This window comes from Carassius auratus, chromosome 4 (genome assembly GCF_003368295.1).
Source record: "Carassius auratus strain Wakin chromosome 4, ASM336829v1, whole genome shotgun sequence".
NCBI lineage: Eukaryota > Metazoa > Chordata > Actinopteri > Cypriniformes > Cyprinidae > Carassius > Carassius auratus.
This window is the reverse complement of record NC_039246.1, coordinates 14,596,084-14,615,801: the sequence shown is the minus strand read 5'-3', so window position 1 is coordinate 14,615,801 and position 19,718 is coordinate 14,596,084. Positions and strand designations below refer to the sequence as shown.

Here is a 19,718-nt window from a genome sequence, read left to right as displayed (position 1 = left end):
TAAAATCCGATTTTACATCATGTGGGCATTTTTTGTGCAGTCCGTACGCATAATAGACTATTTCCAAACCATTGGGCATTACGGCTGCGAACATCCATAATTGCTTCTTACAGTGCAGTCCCTTCATTAGTTGTCATCTTACAGTTGCTTTTAAACCTTCAGGCCCAAAAAAATAATAAAAAAAATTAGCCACTCAGCAGCCAAGCAAAATATCTTACTGTCTGTTCTACATAATTAAATCTGATCCAAAAAAAAAAAAAAAAAGTACAGCTTCATTTTCACTGGTAATAGTTTGTGATGGCACAAAGCAGGGTTTGAAATAATACATTAGCTGCTAAGAGAGTTTTTTTTTTTTTTTTTCGTGTAACACTGGGTTTCCTCTAGGCATCATACTTCTTTCCCGCCCTGTGGATTTGCTGGTACAAAGTCATGGAGAATGCCATCCCGAGCAGCTGCAGAACAAAGAAAATGACTTCAGCGTGGATGTGCATCAAACAGGATGTGACATCATTGAAGGAAAGCTGTTTTCCAAAACATTCCAGAATGTTTAATGGTAATATTTGTACCTGTAAGACCAGCACACACATCGCGATGGTTCCGAGCAAATGTTTGTTGTCATTTAGCCATTCCTCAACCTTCTCATAGCAACCCTGAGAGTCAGAAAGAAGTAGTGTGTAGTAACATTATAAGTAATGCTGGGAAGGCTATTCTGAAACGGTTTATAAATTCTGAACATTTACAATGTGTACCACATTCAGAACTCAAAGTAGCTAAACTATAGTCACACTATCTTTATCTATATATATTTTAAGTAGTTATCTAAAGTTTAAGCAAGTAGCTAAAATATTGGTAAATTATTAAATGAAAACTATTTATGACTATATACCGTATCTCAATTAGGGCGACTTGGTCTAGTAAATTTCTAAATTCTAATCTAAACTACTAACACTAATAAAAAGAGAGAAATATCATCAACTACAATACAAAACTAGAATACAAATTTTGTATTAACTGCTGTTTATATTTGCTGTACTATGTAAATACATTATTTTATATATATATATATATATATATATATATATATATATATCCAAATTACCAGTGTTAAATTACTAATAATTTAGTATTAAATTAAGTAAAATACACCAATAAATCAATTAAAATAATAAGAAAAATAAAACAAAAGCAAAGAAAATATTTAATTAAATACATTTAAATTGAGACTATTTAAATAAAATAAAGCATTAATAAAATAAAATACAATACAAATCAATGAAACTATTAAAATAACATTTTAATTTGAGAAACTATCAAAATAGAATAATAAATATCCAGCTGTACCTGTGACCAGAAGACGTTAGTGGCGTTACGACCGCACTCTTTGTAGTGTTCCTGGCAGCATCTGTCTGGAACTGTTTTCTCCTGCAGGGCATCATGCCAGTCTGTGTGCCCAGTAACACCACAACACTGCCACTGAGAGACAGAGTGAATTATAAGTAATTATAAGTAATTATTAAGTAGATTCATCATTTACACACTGAGCAAAGGAAATTTCTGCAGACGCCTGCATACTGTTCAATACTGGAGGGCTTCATGAGTTATCTCCCATAATTCTGTGGAGAGCAGCTGCCGATAAGATGTGGCCCAATCAGCTATCTGAACTCCCAGTGAACTGCCATTACTGTCACTGATGACCCTATATCACACCTGCACTCATTCACACACACCTCAGCTTGGATAATGTTCCAGGCGTTGCGGAGGCCGATGTTATTGTCCGTGTTGTAGAGCCTCAGGCCGTCTTTCAGATCCTGCTTAGCGTTCTCGCTCACCTGCAGAAAAGTTTAAAGTCACATGAAGCATTTGTAATCCGAATATATGAGTTACAGAGTAGTTTTTTGGAAATGAAGAAAACTTTAAGAATACTGAGAGAGTAAACCAGAAGAGCAGATGTGTGGGCTGTTGTTGTCAGCAGTCGAGTGGGTAATGAAAGTCTGTGTGTAGTGGGTGGTTAGTTCTGTGTGTGTGTGTGTGTGTGTGTGTGTGTGTGTGTGTGTGTGTGTGTGTGTGTGTGTGTGTGTGATAGATTAAGGGTGTGTGTGTGATGCTTATTGTTGATACTGTACCTTGTCCGTGTACACGAAGAAAAGGATGAGCATAATAAGCTCTGCCAGCAGAATGATCAACAAAACAATGAAGAACTACAAGAAAAAGAAGAGAAAAGTAAGTAAACTATTAATATCCAACAATACTAACTTTGTGTATATATATATATATATATATATATATATATATATATATATATATATATATATATATATATATATATATATATATATATTACATAATTTATGGGATTATGTAAAGTCAGGCCAAAAATGACCCCCTCTCTCAATCAACCAATCAATAAATATATATAGCAAAATAATAAAAATAAAAAAAAACAACTAGGTGTTGCCCAAAGGCTGACAGAAACTATGTGGAATGTGGAAATGAGGATTCTTTTGTTTCTTAGTCGCATCGTCTCAGCTTCACAGCCTTTCTCTGTACTCCTACACTCTCCATCATCTTTTGATGAAGTCTGAGAGCTTTCTGTCCCTGCATAGACAGCAATGAAACTACCAAGTTCAAGGCCCAGAAAGGTAGTAAAGACCTTGTTAAAATATTCCATGTGACATCAGTGGTTCAACCGTAATTTTATGAAGCTACAAAAATACTTGTTTGTGCACAAAGAAAACAAAATAATGAATTTATTCAACCATTTCTTCTCTTCCATTCATGTGTCATAGTGCTCTCGTAAATAGCAGTAGCGACTGATGAGAAAAGAAGAAATCTTGAATAAAGTCTTTGTTTTTGCACAAAAAAAATGTAATAAAATTATTAGTCACATGGACTATTTTAAAGATGTCCTTACTACATTTCTGGACCTGGGAACATTTCAGTTACACTGCTGTCTATGCAGGGTCAGAAAGCTCTCGGATTTCACCAAAAATATCTTAATTTGTGTTCTGAAGATGAACAAAGGTCTTACTGGTTTTGAACAACATGAGATCATTAATGACAGTAATCAATAATAGAATCGGAATTTTTGGGTGAACTATTCCTTTAAACCTGTATTTTTAAAGCCCTGGGCAATGTGGACGTTTCGTAAGTAATTACAAATGAAGGTAAGCACTGCTTTTTAAATCTGTGTTGAATAAAAAAACATCAGAGCAACACCCAAACTACAGTGCCTATACAGAAACAATTAGGCATATTTATCAGAAACTAGATTTTGAAAACCTAGGTTTTGGGAGGGAACTGCACAGGGTTCAGAAACTGATGAAAATCTACTAAAGAATGAAATCATAAAAATGTAAATATAAAGAAAGTTCTAAATAAAGCACTTATCATAAAATGTCCATTAACTGAAATAAGACAATCAACATAATAATATGTTGTTGAACTACTTAAATATTAACTTAAAATTTCAGGGGGGTACTTAAAGCTGCGGTAGGTAACTTTTGACGCTCTTGCGGTTAATAAACAGAACTGCTTGCGTCTTGCGGAAGAACATCGTTGCCGGAACTACTTCTCTCTGTTTATGTCTATGAAGAATCACAAAGTTACTGGGTTACTCCGCCGCGGTATCCCCGAAGCAATCTAAAATAGTCCGAATATAAACACTTATTATAGGTGTACCCTAGTGATTCAGGACAAGCCAAAAACACGGTTTGGAAAATGGATTCATGGTGTACTCGCTTATTATATACATTTTTCTACATTTTGAACACAAACAGAGTTACGGACCGCAGCTCTGATTGGTTGTTTTTTACCGGGAGCGATGGAGTTTCTGCAAATGGCAATAGGACCACTGGGAGGAGCAAGAGGAGCTTGATTTTTTTCACAGATTATCTGTCTCATATTCTACTGTCAGGACATAACGACAGGTTTAATAAATATGTAAAAAATATATTTTTTTAAAAGTTCCCTACAGCACCTTTAAGTAATTATTTTATGTCAAAGAAGTTTGGCTGACTAAAGAAGTTTTTGTGACCCCCTTAACTAAACTATTGACTTTTCATATGCTTCGTAGCATAATGGAAACTTACATTTCAGCGCCTAAGAACAGTTGAATATGCAGCGACCGCTGAAGTGATGAAGTATTAAGTTTTTTGTAGTTTACTTTTGGAAGACAACCAGAGAGGATTGTATTAAAACTTAACATGCATAAATTAGAAAGAAAAATTACCCTGGATTAACAATACATTCCTTATGCAGTGTGCATTGTGGGAGTTTAGGTGTCGACTTACACTCAGCAACAGGCACTTGTTCTCCTTGATGGCACCGAGGCAACCAAGAAAGCCCGTGACCATGATGACAGAGCCCAAGGTAATGACCAGATTGGCGGCTGATAGGGAGGGGAAGGAGGGGGAGAAGGTGGCAAAACTGCCCTGAGAAACAGACAGCCATATGCCCACACCTAACAACCCGCAGCCCGACAACTGAGGAGAAACAGACAGAGGAGATCATTTCACGTTAATAAACTCACAGAAACCCATTCATTATGGATCAAACACGCATAAACATTCAGTTCGACAGTGTTTCTTCAGGCTTTTACGTGTCCCAAAGTGTAAAACTGACTCTTCGGTTTCATCCACCGATTTCAGTAGGTCTCAGGAGGACCTGAGAGGCACTTTCTGAACTCAAGTTCACTCAAGGTAAGGTGTACTTACTGTTTCTGGACTGAGATGGGTATGTGTGTGCATGCCTGACCGACTAAACGAAACCTGTGTCAGCTCCCCCTGCTGTGAGAGCAATATAAATGCTAATGGAACCGCAATGAAGGTTGTTGTTAAGTATTGAAGTGTGAATTTTGTGTGTGTCTAGATCGTAGGAGACTAAAAGGTGTGCTTGTTGGGGAGAAACTCTTGTAATTTCATGCTCAGGTAACCAAACTGTAAATGTAGTCCAGTCTGCTAAAGGCCAGGCAAAAGGAGAAAGTTAGCAAACAGACCTGGACCAGCTCCAAACAGAAAACCAGAATATGCTGTACGTATAGCACAAGATGGTACATCTGCAAAATTAGATTTTAAACGATAAATGTCAAAATGCTTTCATTGTTTTACCCCAGTTTACCATGAAGAGTCCACTATACTTTAAGTAAGCTATTTGTAGGTTGATTTACAAGTTCACATTTGTATATAATGCTTCACAGTAAGATAAAGTTATATTTATTTTACACTCTGACTCAAGAGTGAAGATGCATGAATATTTACTATTTTAAATAAATGTAGACATTACAACATTATAATGCACAATATAAAAAAATAGATATTCTTGCAAAATATTATATTAAACGGTGTAATTAAATTATAACTGTCCTTAAAAATGTAATTAATGTATAAATACGAATATAAAAGTAAAAAATATTAATAAATATTTTTAAGGTCTTTAAATGAAAAATTTAGAGGGGCAAGATGTTCTTCCTCACATAACGTATGTCACTGTGAGATATGTCCTACAGTGCAGCGGCCTGGCTCCCCACACACTGTTCTTTTGAGTGTAACTAAAGGTGAAAAGCTGTGTCATTCAGTTCCCTTGAGAAAATACCCAGCATGCACTCTGAGAAACCATGAAGAATCTGAAATGAGACAGAACCACAGCACTTGGAAAAATGATGAGTACGAAAAATAAGAGATAAAACAGGTATGTTTGTGTATGTGTGTGTGTGTGTGTGTGAGAGAGAGAGAGAGAGAGAGAGAGAGAGAAAGAGAGGACCAGCAGAGCAAGTCAGAAAAAATAGGTTAAAGATGCTGAAAACTTAAAAAAAGCATGAAAATGAAAAGTATGGCACAGTAATCAGAAAGTCTGCGAGGAAATAATTAGGAGGCAAATGCAAGCATGAAAAATAAGCACACAAACTAGAAAATAACAGAATAAAACATAAACAGGAAAAGCACAGAGTAAGAGTATTCTGTCCACAGGAGCAGACAGCTTTTAACCTAAATTTTAGTATTCATGACGCACTACCAGAATGAAGACACACAAACAAATTGAATTCAATCTATTCTCTCTGCCTTTGGAAAATCCTACATAATGGGTTTTTTCTTAATCTAATCCTGCATTTCAAATTGGGGGACTATTCGTTTGAGAGGTTTTCTTTACAGTGCACTGCACTCAAACAAACATGGCCGGAGGTAGGCATTTACTAGATAAATGGTCTGAAGTAGCAGAAATCAACACAATAAAGGTGTGTGAAGAGGAGACTGAGGAAAGGATGAGAAGAAGCAGGGAAGCTGGATCAGGATGAAAAGTAGAGAAGTGGGCTAAAGAAGGACCAAGGACAGGACAGAAAATGAAAGGAAAGGAACAAGATATAAGAAAAAGCAAGAAATAAACATGGGGAAAAGGAAAGGATAGGAAAGATCAAGAGAGTTGAACTGGCCCGGGAAAGAAAATATATTAAATGTAAACATAGAGACACAAACGACAAGAAAGTGATATGAAAAGAAGTAATAGAAAGAGAATAAATTATCTGAAAAGGACGGGGAAGAAAATGGGCAGAAAAGGAATAAGGAAATGGAAAAGGAAAAGGAAAGGATGACGGGCAGGAAATTACTAAAGAAATAACAGGAAAAGGGATAGCAAAGGAAATGAGAAAGGAAATCGATAGAAATTACAGGGAAAACAAAAGTAATAAAAAAATGGAAACAAATAAATATGAAAGGACAAAGGACAAGAAAACCAATAGAAAAGGAATCCACCGGAAAACAAAGGAATAGTAAAAACTTGAAAAAGGAAATAAAAGGATAATGGAGAGGGAAAGGGATGGGAAAGGAAAGGAAGGAAAATGTGGAGAAGATAAGACTAGAAAGAGGCAAGAAAGGAAATGGAAAAAAGACAGTACAGGAATAAAGATAACAAAAGGAAATTAAAAAGGAAAGGAACAAAATAAATCAATAGAAAATGAAAGGAAAAGAAAAAATGGAAATGAAAGAAATAAAGGAGCTTAATGCTAAAGGAGAGAAAAATATCAGGGAAGCAACAGGATAAGAAATTAAAGGAAATTTACAGGTAAAATGGAAAAATGTAAAGGACAGGAAAAAAGCAAAACAAAAGAAATAACTTTTTTATTAAATGTAGGCAGCATCGATGAATAAGTATTAGAAATAACATACCAGGAGATCTAGAAAAGTTGAGTCAGTTGTTCATGTTAATAACAGATCCCACATGCAAAACTGACCTCACACCCACTAATGAGTGTACTGTGTGTGTTTGTGACCTTGTGCAGAGTGAACTGAGTCTGGCCTAAACTTTCTGACTCATGTATTAAACATGGAGCTGAGAGCCATCAGGCTCAGTAATGTCAAGCACATGAAATATAGATTACCAGCGACCTAAAACACCTCCTCAACTCCACTCAGAAACATCATCACCACCCCATTTACATTCCATATAAAAATATAATAAAAATGCTCACAATACATCAACTGTAAACATAAGCGACGAGATCAAGCTTTTTTGTATTATGTTCTGAAAAGACATTATTGAACCCCTCTGTAACACTTATTCAAACTAATTCAAAACACAAATGTCATTTCTCTTCAATGGAAAACTAAACTCCGAAAATAAATTCCAGTGAAGGAAAAGAAAACCACACTATATAACGGTAATTCCCTCTCCGCCCCGCTGTTTAAAGTGTACAGTGTGCAATCTTCAGGCATTTGCAATCTTCACATAATTTCCTTATTCTTTTATTTTCCCTTTTCCATCATTATATGGGTGTATATGTGGGTATGTGCATGTGCACAGTGGGAGGTTTTAGATCAGTCGGGAGTTTTTTCTCAAGTTTCCTGCTTGCGATTTGGTGCTTCCGTCATTAAACTGGCTCGGAATCAAACAAACAACAACACACACACAGCAGATCAAACGAGTGATAGCTCACAACTCACAGAACCGTAATCTGACACACGGACTTCCTGTTGCAGATACATTACACAACAACAACAACATAGACACAGATGATTGAAAGTTAAACTGGAGGCCTATAAGAGATGTTAGAATGAAAAAGAGCGAGAGAAAAGGCGGAGGGATTTGTTTGAGTGCTCTAGTTCAGATGAATATGCATTACTGCCTTTGATCTAAGAGCATTTAACATCTCGTGATGAACCTACTTCCCTCCTTGGCTCTCACTGCAGCACACACATGCATGTACACAAACACTGACTGTGTTTTTTACAATTTTTTACAAAATAATTCAATTATTACCAGGCGAGTCATACCCATTCAGATTGATTTCTGAGTTAAGTGGGTTTTGAATTTATAATATTTATTTGAAAATGTAAGATAGACATATTGAGGCATAGCCTACATTTTCCATGCATGAGTTTCCAGTTGTTTATGATTTTATTGGCTTCTTTAGAAATCGTTTTATACAGATTGCATTCACAACTACCATTTTCTAGCCACTGATGTATTTTACAGATGAACAATACTAGAAAAATAATTCTCTAGCAATTTCCATTACTTGGGATTTTATTCATATCTATGACTTTTCTTCTTTTTTTTTAGGCTAAAACTGCTATTTTTATTTTATCTGATAATTTCTTTACTGTGGGAGAAAATAAAAACATTGTATGCAGAAAACACCCCACACTGCATGCATCTGGCAACAGGCACGTGCACAGGTAGGGCTCAACCTGTGCAGAGCACATGCCCTTTTTGCCCTTACACTCCGAAGTGCCCTTTTTTTGGTGGTGTTTTTAAAACAATTTTTTATCAATGCTATTGGTCACCCTTTACATCTGTCTGTCTGTTTTAAAAATATTTAGCAAATGAAAGTTCTTAAAACGAGCTTGTGTAAATCTTATTCGATCCTCAAGCTGTCAGTAAGCTGATAACTCCGCCCCCTTTATATTCATTGAATCAACTGAAGTTCCACAGCAGCCGCACAGTAGACAACAACTGAGCTGAACAAAGTTTTGCGAAGGGTAAATAAATATCTTCTTGTTTGAATAAGTACTACTAAACACTGTCTATAAAGGCTCATATTTTATTTATTTGATGTCTGACTGACTGACTGAGACGTGGGGTGTCGCCTGAGAGAGGGGGCTAGCATTTGCCATCTAGTCATAGACAATACATAACCAACACTTAAATAGCCTGTGCATACAGTAGCATTTCATCTTTTATAAAATGCGATTTTGGCCAAATGCATTTTACCACAGGAAAAACTGAGCGCTCCGTCTATATAGCTACAAAAACTAGTTTGTAACCTGTAGATGAAAATGTAATGTGATGCCCGCAGCGGCAGGCGCTGTCGCCGTTTCAATGACGGACAAAAAAAAATTCACATTTGCACACATTCGCTGGTCAAAAACTATATATTGATAAGTAATACAACAACATATAATTTGTTTTTACCATCGGAAAATCATAACATGTGCGCCCCCGCGCTGTTTCGTACTGGAACTTACACAAAGCGACGAGTGATCCTCGTCACCTAGATAACATTTATAAAATATATTTCTAAGAAATTTCTTCTTTGATTTATGATTGCTGATACACTTAATTTATTAACATTTAGGCTAATCATGTTTTGGTATACTCTCCGCTCGTCCTCACATAAAATGTAGTAAAACATGGTAGGCGGATACATGTTGGATATGTTATAGTTACGGTATGGCTATAGTTTCTTATAATCTGGAATTGAGTTGGACATAATTAAATTATATTTCAAAAAGTTTGTCAAAAATACTTGACTCATTGCTCACCTTCCCCTCTTCTCAATGTCATTCATAATCATGTAAACCAAATAATACAAATTAGCTTATAAAACCAAACAGAATAGCTAAAAAAGAGAATATATATATATATTTTTTTTCTTTGCAAAGTTCATAAAAAAAGTGCATAAAGTTCAATAAAAAAAGGTTTTGGTTTCTGTTTGGTGTTATAAGCTAATTTGTATTATTTGTTTAACATGTTTATGTATGAGTCAAGTATTTTTTTTCGCTATAAATGCAATTTAAAAAAAGAGGGAGTACACAAGAGCTGTTGTAATTAGATTTAAAGAAGCCCTTAAAACCCTGTTTATCTATATTATCTAATTATCTAATATTATTATTATGGTTGTTATTAATCGTGAATAAATCTAAAGCTTTTGAGACTATTATTTGGTGTTAATGAATTTGTCATGAAGATTTCTTCCTGTTATGCAGGCTTACTAAATAATCTTGATATAAAAAAAGGGAGGGGGGTGCCCTTTTTCAGTTTCAGCACATGCCCCTCAAAAGGTCTGTGCACGGCCCTGTCTGGCAATCATTCACATGAAAATCCAACAAAAGTTCTCTGGTTGAGTAGTTCACACAAGTAGTGCTTAAAACATTACAATTATGGATTTGTTTCTTACAAGCACACAGCTTTTAACTTAACAAGATGGTAATTGATGGACTGGAGTTGTGTGGATTACTTGTGGACGGCACCCATTCACTGCAAAGGATCAATTGGTGAACACAAGATGTAAATGTTCTACATTTCTCCAAATCTTTTCATCTACATCTTGGATGACCAGAGAGTTACATTTAAGCAAATTATTTTTGGGTGAACTATAATTTTAATTCTTTAGAATTATGGATTCACACAATTCTCCAACCTCACATATGACCAATAATAATAGTGATGCTCAGCTTAGCGAACATCTCTAATGATCCGCCCCAAGCTCACATGCTCAGAAACAAACATTGTTAAACCATTCAAACAAACAGCGCATTTTCTTCAAAACCCCACAGAGACACCACGCTCACTTTTTTGGGAAAATCATTGTACAAACAGCTTACTTAAAGCAGTTTCTGCACATTAAACTTTGAACAAAGAACGCATTTTGACAACAAGTTAGTGTGGATAATTCATGCTGTACTCTGATACTTACCCAGAACAGCAGGTTAAAGAGGAACATCATGTATTTGACACAGCACAGGCATCCACGAGCCATCTTCAGCTTCTCGAACTCTAGGAGCAACACAAACGACAAGTCCAGGTAAAACACAACGTACTTCCCACCGGTAGACACGCGCTTATCCTGAGGCTTCCCTACAGGTGGGACAGCGACCACAACACCGTCACTCTGTGCCGTTTGATCTTTGACATTTGACCCCCGGGAGCCGTAGAATGCCCCCACGGCCAGGCGGTGACCCCGATGGGCCGCCCGGGTGAATTCTGACTCTGCGCTGTCCAATGAGGGGCTCCGCTGGACCTCAGATTCGTGGCTCTCACACCTCTGCATTATTGGATGAAGGCCGAGTGGAGGGCATGTTTCACACGCTCTGCAACCTAACACACGTGTCCAAAGTTACCATTGGAAAGGATTTTGTGAGCTGTGCTCACAAAAACACAAGAACTTCAGAAGTCTAATAAGAGGGTTTTCTCGAGATCGTAATTCCTTTGAATTAAGAACGTCTTCCTCCTGCTGCTTCCTATTTGTCTTTTTCCCCTTTACGCTCTGCATGCAGGAAAGCAGAGCATGTGCTTTCAACTTTCCCCGCTCTCACTCCATCGTACTCTTTCATTGCTCTGTGTCGGCATGATTCGCTTTGCTGCATGAACCACTTTTTCCTCTGCACGCTCTTGCTTCCCTCCAGTGCTATTATTAGAGATCTCCTCTCCCTGCTCTTCCCATCCCAACTAGTGCTCTCTGTCCCTCTCTCTGCATCCTCCTACCTTCATTCTTTCATCCCTCTCTCTCTCGCTCTCTCTTTGACTCCTCCTCCTGCACTCCGGCCAATCTGTTTGCAGGTCAATGGATGCGTTATCTCCCTATTCCCATGTACCTTTGAAAGTATCAGTATGCAAGCGGGAAAATGAAAGCTGATTGAGGGAATAAATCAAATCCTAGCACATGTGCGCCTTATCCCTTCGATACTGTCTGTATGTTCATGCCATCTCGCTTACTCAGAGCGATATTGCAGAGATCGTGCAGTGCCAATGTTTCCAGGTCATTCCTCTGTGTAAAGAGTGCATCTGATTTGTTGTTGCTGTTTTTTTTTATGTGGTGTTGTATGAATGGTGCTCTTTATGATCTTTCAACACATTTACATGTTAAAGAAACACACTTCGGACAAAACAAAAAAAAACATGCATTTGCTTTCATACTGGGACAGAATTTGGTCTGTGCCTGTGATCTTTTAAGATAGACTGATAAACAACAAAACTTCCATACATGCAGTTTTTTTTTCTATTTTTTATTATTTTTTTTAACCAACCAACCAGCTACCATCAACCTCTCAAAAGCAACTGCTCAGCAATGCCATTGAAACTTAACTTAAACAGCATTGAACTAATAGGCTGAGATGCTTACTGACCTTTAACGTTAGCAGCAGTGAAGCATGCAAGAGACAGCTTGAAAAACAGACTGATATTGGGTCTAATTTAAGCACATACAGTACAGTTCGTTCAACAGATTGTACTGTCGCAGGGCATAATGTCACATTTAATTTACACAATCCATGTTTCTCAACCACTAGAATGTTCTGGGAAGACATATTTTCAGCGTTGCATCAGCTGAATGATTGACACCCTAGTATGCAATAGTACAACAGACAGAACAGATTGTACATCTATACCTCACAACTGTTTTTTAATAATGACTAAGAATACATATTTTGTGAAATCTATACCACCAGGTATGTCATAGTTTGGAAATGAATAATGAATATTTAATTTTATTTTAAAATGCAAAAACGGTTTATTTTAGGCTTAGCCTGAAGCATTATAATTTGCAATAAGAAAGCATTATAATAAAAGCAATACAAGTCATGGTATGTCCCTATTTATGTAACTAAACATGCATATTTGTGTTTGGGGGATATTTTTGTAGAGATCCTCCTGTGACTGTTTTTTTTTTAGTTATAATTCTTTCCCTCCGGTGCTCTTTCCACTCTAATTAAATGACATTGTGATCTTGTGTAACTCAGTGTGTGTGTGTGTGTGTGTGTGCGTTGCTGTGTATTTTACCCTGCGGTGGCTTTGTGAGATCTGATGTTCTCCGGAAACTCATTAGACAGGATTTATTAACTGAACTGTTTATTTTGCTGCAAGCATGGACAATACATTTCCACAACTGCACACACAGGCAGCAAATTTATACACCTTTACTTTCGAGGACCTTCCATAAATGTATATTGTTCCTCAGTTTTTAATTTGCTTATTTATTTTGGCACTGTTTTTTTAGTAAGGATTTACTTGACGTCAAATAGACTTTTATCATGCACTATGATCAAACATTTAAAATCACAGAGAAGTGTTTATGCTAAATAATTTTTATTAAACCATTTTTAAAACAATAAACTGTAATAAGGTTAACAGCTATTTTTGCAGTCATTTGTTCATGCATTATCTTTAATTAACAATGAACTACATATGTTTTTTTATTTAAACACAAAAGTCAAATAGTTTGAACGGAAATGTGTTTATGAGTACACAATTTGGCCCTCAGGGGTATTGCAAAACAAGTACACTACAACATGCTTTGGGCAAACTATTTGCTAAAATTAAACTGTCTCCTGATTCTGTTCTCTGCATCTTGCGGGAACAGCACGTGTAGTACTATACATCGAGTGTCAGGCCCGAATAGCGGCACATGAAACACTCCTGGGATACGCTACTGGAATATTTTATGTCTTGTGCATCTCACATGGCTTCTGTCTGGGTGCCTGAATAGAGCATAACAGGAGAAACAGTGCAGAATATCTGTTCACAGGTACTTAACACATCCACAGTCAGGAACAGCACTCATTTATTATACATACAGAGAAGACAGGACAGAGAGGATTGCAAGATATCTGATTGAGTGAGAGAAAAGAAGAAAAACGACAGAGAGTAACAAATGTGTTGTTAAAGTTCATTGTTTCCTCTTAATGTTTACCAAAGCCTTGTTGAATATGCATTTTTAGTATGATTTCTTAAATCTCTTGAGTATGGGCATGTATTGGTGCTCAGACATTATGTAAATCATGCCAGAGAACTTTTTGAAAACTCTTCAAGAGATGTCTATTCAGTAAGCATACAAAAATCGCTCATGCAATAGATTGAGAAGTGCTAAAAATGTTTTATTATAGTTATATAATTATTATATAATACTTATAATTCACAATTTTGGGGCCATAGGATTTTTATGTTTTTTAAAGTCTCTTATGCTCAACCGAGGCTGCATTTATTTGATAAAAAATACAGTGTAATAATATTTCACAATATTAGTTTTTTCTACTGTAAATTAACTGTTTTCTTTTTGAATGTATTTTAAAATGCAGTTTATTCCTGCAATGCAAAGCATTATAACTCTAGTCTTCATTGTGACGTGATCCTTCAGAAATTATTCTAATATGCTGATTTGATGCACTATATTTTTCTTTCTTGGCATTATCAATGTTGAAAACAGAGGTGCTGCTTAACATTATTGTGGAAACTTGATAGATGATTTTTGGAATATAATTTTTTTTATAACATTATAAATGTCTTCACTGTCACATTTGACCAATGTAAGGTGCCCTTGTTGACTAAAAGTATCAAATTCTTAATATATATATATATATATATATATATATATATATATATATGAAAAGTGAAAGTGAAGTGACATTCAGCCAAGTATGGTGACCCATACTCAGAATTTGTGCTCTGCATTTAACCCATCCGAAATGCACACACACAGAGCAGTGAACACACACACACACTGTGAGCACACACCCGGAGCAGTGGGCAGCCATTTATGCTGCGGCGCCCGGGGAGTAGTTGGGGGTTCAATGCCTTGCTCAAGGGCACCTAAGTCGTGGTATTGAAGGTGGAGAGAGAGAGAGCTGTTCATGCACTCCCCCCACCCACAATTCCGTCCGGCCCGAAACTAGAACTCACAACCCTTCGATTGGGAGTCCAACCCTCTAACCATTAGGCCACGACTTCCCCCCATATGTGTGTGTGTGTGTGTGTGTGTGTGTGTGTGTGTGTGTGTGTGTGTGTGTGTGTGTGTGTGTGTGTGTGTGTGTGTGTGTGTGTGTGTGTGTGTGTGTATATATATATATGTGTGTGTATATGTGTGTATATGTGTATATGTGTATATATGTGTATATATGTATATATATGTATATATATATATATATATATATATATATATATATATATATATAATATAATATTATATTATATATAAGTCTAGTACAATGCAAAATCTTTCATATTGCTAATTAAATTTATAGAAACAAAAATTAGCTTTTTTTAATGTCTTAAACCTAGGAGTTTATTTTTTCTAAGTTTACATTTTAAATGAAATTCCCAAATCTTCAATGTGGTCACAGATTTTATGTACGGTAATAAATGCTGCCCAGATGTGTTTTTAAGGAGTATTAATTAAACAAACTCTGAGGAAGCACAATCTGCCATCTCTTACACACTATAATGAACATCTGCCTGCCAGCCTGCTCAGCGCTTCACACACACACCCACCCACACACACACACACACACACACACACACACACACACACACACACACACACACACACACTCCTTCTCTCTGTACATACTGTACAACAACTTCTGAGACAACAAGCTTTTCGTGTCTTTATGGGAATGTTTCTCATCGTACATGACTGTGGTTTCAAAGAGGCCATTTCGTTCAGCTGGACGCGTCGGCTTGCATGTAAACCGCACTCTTGGGCACTCAAGAGGGATGTATTCCCGAACAGTCTGCCCTATATGTAAATCAACTACCATTAACTTCCCATCCAGGGAATGCTGGTTGACTTGCTGGCAAAAAGAACATTTTAACACTTTCCAAGGAAATTGAAGTAGTGTGTTGGGAAAGAAGGAACAAAATTAGGGCTGATTTTATACTCCAGCATGCAACAAGATATTTTAACCTGCTATGTGCCTCTCCTTTCTAAGAATCATAAAGAAACTACAGTCAATAAATGGCATAAAATACAAGTGAAGTCACAAGAATAAGAAAAGATAATAAACTACATTTTTTTCAGTACTCGTCTAAAATAAACCCTTCTACCTTGCATGCTCAGGTTTAATCACTATTTGCATACTAACTGTGCAATAGTACATACTGCATGCTAGATTATAATTAATAAGTTCCAAACCATAGGTTAAAAACAGCATTTTACAGGTATTGTTAATGCATACAATTTCCATGTATGCACAGAAATGCTTTTCGGGCTAATATTGCCCAAAACCAACAAAAAAGGAGGTTTTATGATGATTATTCTGGTTTAAATGTATAAAATTATGCATCAAAGACATCTGTGATATATTTGTAGTATGCAATATACTACCCACACTACATTCACACATAAAATACTTTAAAGCCGATCTCTCAGTACCTTTTACATTAATAATGAGATTTTGTATCACTGAAATATCTGTCAACACACATCGCGTCCATGCTAGAGAGTAAAACGTGTAATATTATCCCGAGTCACATTTAATTGAAGATGTATGACTGTATGCAGAACGACTAAAGCAACAGCAGAAGCAGAAGACAGCCTGTCTGATATTTTTATAACAACTGGCATTTTCATAAGACCAACTGTTTCAAGCAATGGCATTTTTTAATAGCTTCCCTACAAACGCATGAATATTAAAGATGCCTTCCGTGCAGAAAATTGCATTTTCAAAACAGAAAGAAGGCCTTTGATGAATGAGATTCTAGCTTTAAAAACAGGTGAATTAATTGCCTCTCGAGCATCCGAAACCTGACACAAATGCAAGCCGATGTGCATATGTTGTTTTGCATGTGTATGGAGTTTAAAGTTAGAGCAAGGGCTACACAAAAGGATCAATTATTGTAAAAATGGCCTTTAATGCAAACATTCAGCACATGATGTACTCTTTCTATGTATGACAGCCTGAGGGCATTTGCCGTCTCAGTCCTAAATTATGTCATTAGCTCTTTTTTCTGTTCGCTATTCAAAAGAGGCTGCGCTCTGACCTGCTCTAGCTCACACTTGACGTCTTTTCTCTGTTTTTAGAAGACTATTTAGCATCAACTGTGTGACCTCTTTGGAGGTGTGAGGAATTTTGGGATGCACTGCCCTCTGGTGTTATTAAAATCTGATGTGCAATCTCTACTATCTGGTTGTGGATGAGACTTGGCCAGACTTATATGCATACTGAAATGGTAAAGTAGGCTATGAAAACAAGAGAGACTTGAGTCAACAAAAAATTTTCAGTGCAATGAGTGGTATTTGATGAGATATACTGAAAACCAATACTAAGATCCAGGGGGGAAATAATTTTTTTCTTAAAATAATATTTTTTTTCCTAGATCTTAAAATTTACAGAGACATAAAATGCTGACTAGTTCTCCAAATATATGACATATATGACCTTAGTCTCCTCAACCTCATTTGTTAAAAAATAAATAAAAATGTATAGTAATATTAAAACTAAAAGAATATTGAAAAATAACAAAACAACAAAAGAAGAGTTTATGTTAAGAGTTAAAAAAAAACATCAACATTAGGTCACATTATGATTATGTATGCGCCATGTAAATTTATTAATCTGATTGTCATTGAAAAATTGTATCATTTAAAAAATATTAAAGGAGGGGTACAATGGTGTTCCATCTATTCAGAGTTGTTCGCAGTGTCAAAGAGATGGATTCTCATGTTAAACATGGCCAAAGTTGTAAAAAATAATTTGGAAAAATGAATGAATGAAAATCTTACTTCCGCTTGGTACAGTTTCGGCTGTTTTTTTCGATCGTGGATTTAATGACGTAGATGATGGTGGAACTCCTTATTATGAGCATTTCTCTCAGAAAAGCGCGCCAGTGCACAAGGGAAATTGTCAGAAGCACTGCATAGGATTTGTTTGAGATGTCTCCAAATAACATCAAGTTAAATACTCTAATTCTGAGTATGGGTCACCATACTAGGCTGAATGTTTTTTTTTTTTTCCGGGGCAGCAACTTAGTGTATCAAGTGCGTTTGTGTGTTCTTGTCATTTCAGTGTCGAATGTTGATCGATGCTGGATTTGCACATCATTTGCTATTAAAAAATGGAGTGGTCCCAGTGACAAAAAAAAAACATTCATGTAAGTACAACTGCATCAGATTTCTGTCTTTTGTTGGAAATCAGCACATAAGAATATATGTTAATAGAAACACGGCACAGGCTCACGGCACGCCAGGAGCTCGGCTTTTTCCGGAGAGAATCGGAAAGCTGTATTTTTATTTTATAAATATGATAAAACTAAAGACTTTTTGGAAATATGAAGGATGCAGTACTACTATATAAGTACTCAAGATTAACATGAGAATAGGTGAAACTGTGTTATGTACCCTTTAAGTTAATATTTTAAATCCGAATGAAAGAGCTGTAGCTTTACGCTTTACGCTTAACCAAAACACAGACATTAACAGGCAAATGATGTATGGTGTAAATATGCTCAGTGTTTCCATGAGTCTGCAGCAGCTGCTTTGAGAGATGCGCTTTTTAGATGCGCCAATTCTGCACATTCCAGTGAAGCGCTAATCACGCACACACACACACACACACACACACACACACACTGAACAACTGATGGAAAGTTTACTGAATTCTTAAAAAGCTTAGTTTAATCCAACTGTAGGCCTTGAACACATTTGCACTCTTTTTACACGAATAGCGCCAAATCTAGGCTACCTCATCATCTACTCTGTATCTAGCCGCGCAAGTCGCATATCTTTCATCTCAAGAAGTTTCCGTAGTAGCAGAGATTTTCCTGCTAGGACAGGCTGATCTAGATTGACGCATTTAAACTTCCATATACGATTATTTTTGTTTAAATACCACATTATAACCACTTAACAAAATAAAACTGGAAGTATTTTATTATATAAAACGGATAGCCTTAGCAACTGATAGACATGAATAGTACAACAAGCTAAGAGCACATACTTGGATAGTAAACAACTGTAGCGTTAAATATTAAACATATAGACAAGAATAAGAACTTCTGACGTTTTTTAAGCCTTACTCACCTTACTGGAAGCCCAACTTGTGATTTCCGACTTGCTTTCTTCTTCTTTCCGAGGAAATCTCCACACTTTCGTTTACGTTTGTTTATATAGAGGTAAAGACTGTTTTAACTGGGACCAATAGACGTATAACGCGTATAAACTATCGGTAAGCAGACTTCTGATTTCATGGTAGTCCAAAAAAAAGGTCAGGAGCTCGAAGAAATCGAAATGGCAGTAAGTTTTCCCACGAACGGAAACAGTGTAGCAGGAAAGATGGAGAGGCGTGACTTCACTCCCGTTTACGGTCAAAGCGAGAACTGCTGTAAATCCACAGGAAAACACTGCTGGCAGTATCCAAGCAGGGGGCGCCAGTCCACACGCAATCCCACAAGAGGGTGATTAATTAACAACATTCAAAAATACCGAGGCTTGCAATTCCTAAAAACACAGAGAATGTAGGTAATAAAGTAGGTGTGCAAAAGGACCTTTTATTCCCTGAAAACTTTATCTCAAAAAAGAGCATGTGAAAAAAATATGCGTAGCCTTTGGAAAATGTTGACTGACAGACAATTTTTATATAGTATGAGCTGCTTATATATGAAGAGTTAATTTGCAAAAAACATTACTCCTTCAAAAAAATAAATAAAAAATGTATAAAATAAAATCATGGTTTTTTTTATTGTTCATTCCAATTAATCCCATTAAAATGACTATAAAATTTTGCTATTGCGTAGTGAAA

At 36.2% G+C, this 19,718-nt stretch overlaps 1 protein-coding gene across 2 annotated transcripts; it reads right to left on the bottom strand.

The window, feature by feature from the left end:
* Positions 1–291: 291 nt before the first annotated feature.
* Positions 292–19,271, bottom strand: LOC113060072 (tetraspanin-9). Of its 2 annotated transcripts, XM_026228901.1 has the most exons (8): positions 19,001–19,271; positions 10,907–10,986; positions 4,290–4,481; positions 2,124–2,198; positions 1,728–1,829; positions 1,342–1,473; positions 567–650; positions 292–452 (listed from the first exon to the last, which is right to left on the bottom strand). In XM_026228901.1, exons 2-8 carry the CDS (start codon positions 10,967–10,969, stop codon positions 381–383), a joined length of 720 nt encoding a protein of 239 aa, XP_026084686.1. In that variant the 5' UTR covers positions 10,970–10,986; positions 19,001–19,271; the 3' UTR covers positions 292–380. The 2 variants fall into 2 exon arrangements, with proteins under 2 accessions (XP_026084686.1, XP_026084676.1); XM_026228891.1 differs by lacking the exon at positions 19,001–19,271 and having other exon boundaries at positions 10,907–11,891.
* Between the last annotated feature and the right edge of the window lie 447 nt (positions 19,272–19,718).

Bases quoted from the DNA above. Each gene is read 5' to 3' on its own strand.
- LOC113060072 (XM_026228891.1), bottom strand. From the start codon at position 11,260: ATGCAGAGGTGTGAGAGCCACGAATCTGAGGTCCAGCGGAGCCCCTCA. The intron at 4,482-10,906 runs GTAAGTATCAGA...GTTTCTCCTCAG, and splicing joins TCTTTAACCTGCTGTTCTGG to TTGTCGGGCTGCGGGTTGTT. The intron at 1,474-1,727 runs GTGTGTGTGAAT...TCTGTCTCTCAG, and splicing joins GGAACATTATCCAAGCTGAG to TGGCAGTGTTGTGGTGTTAC.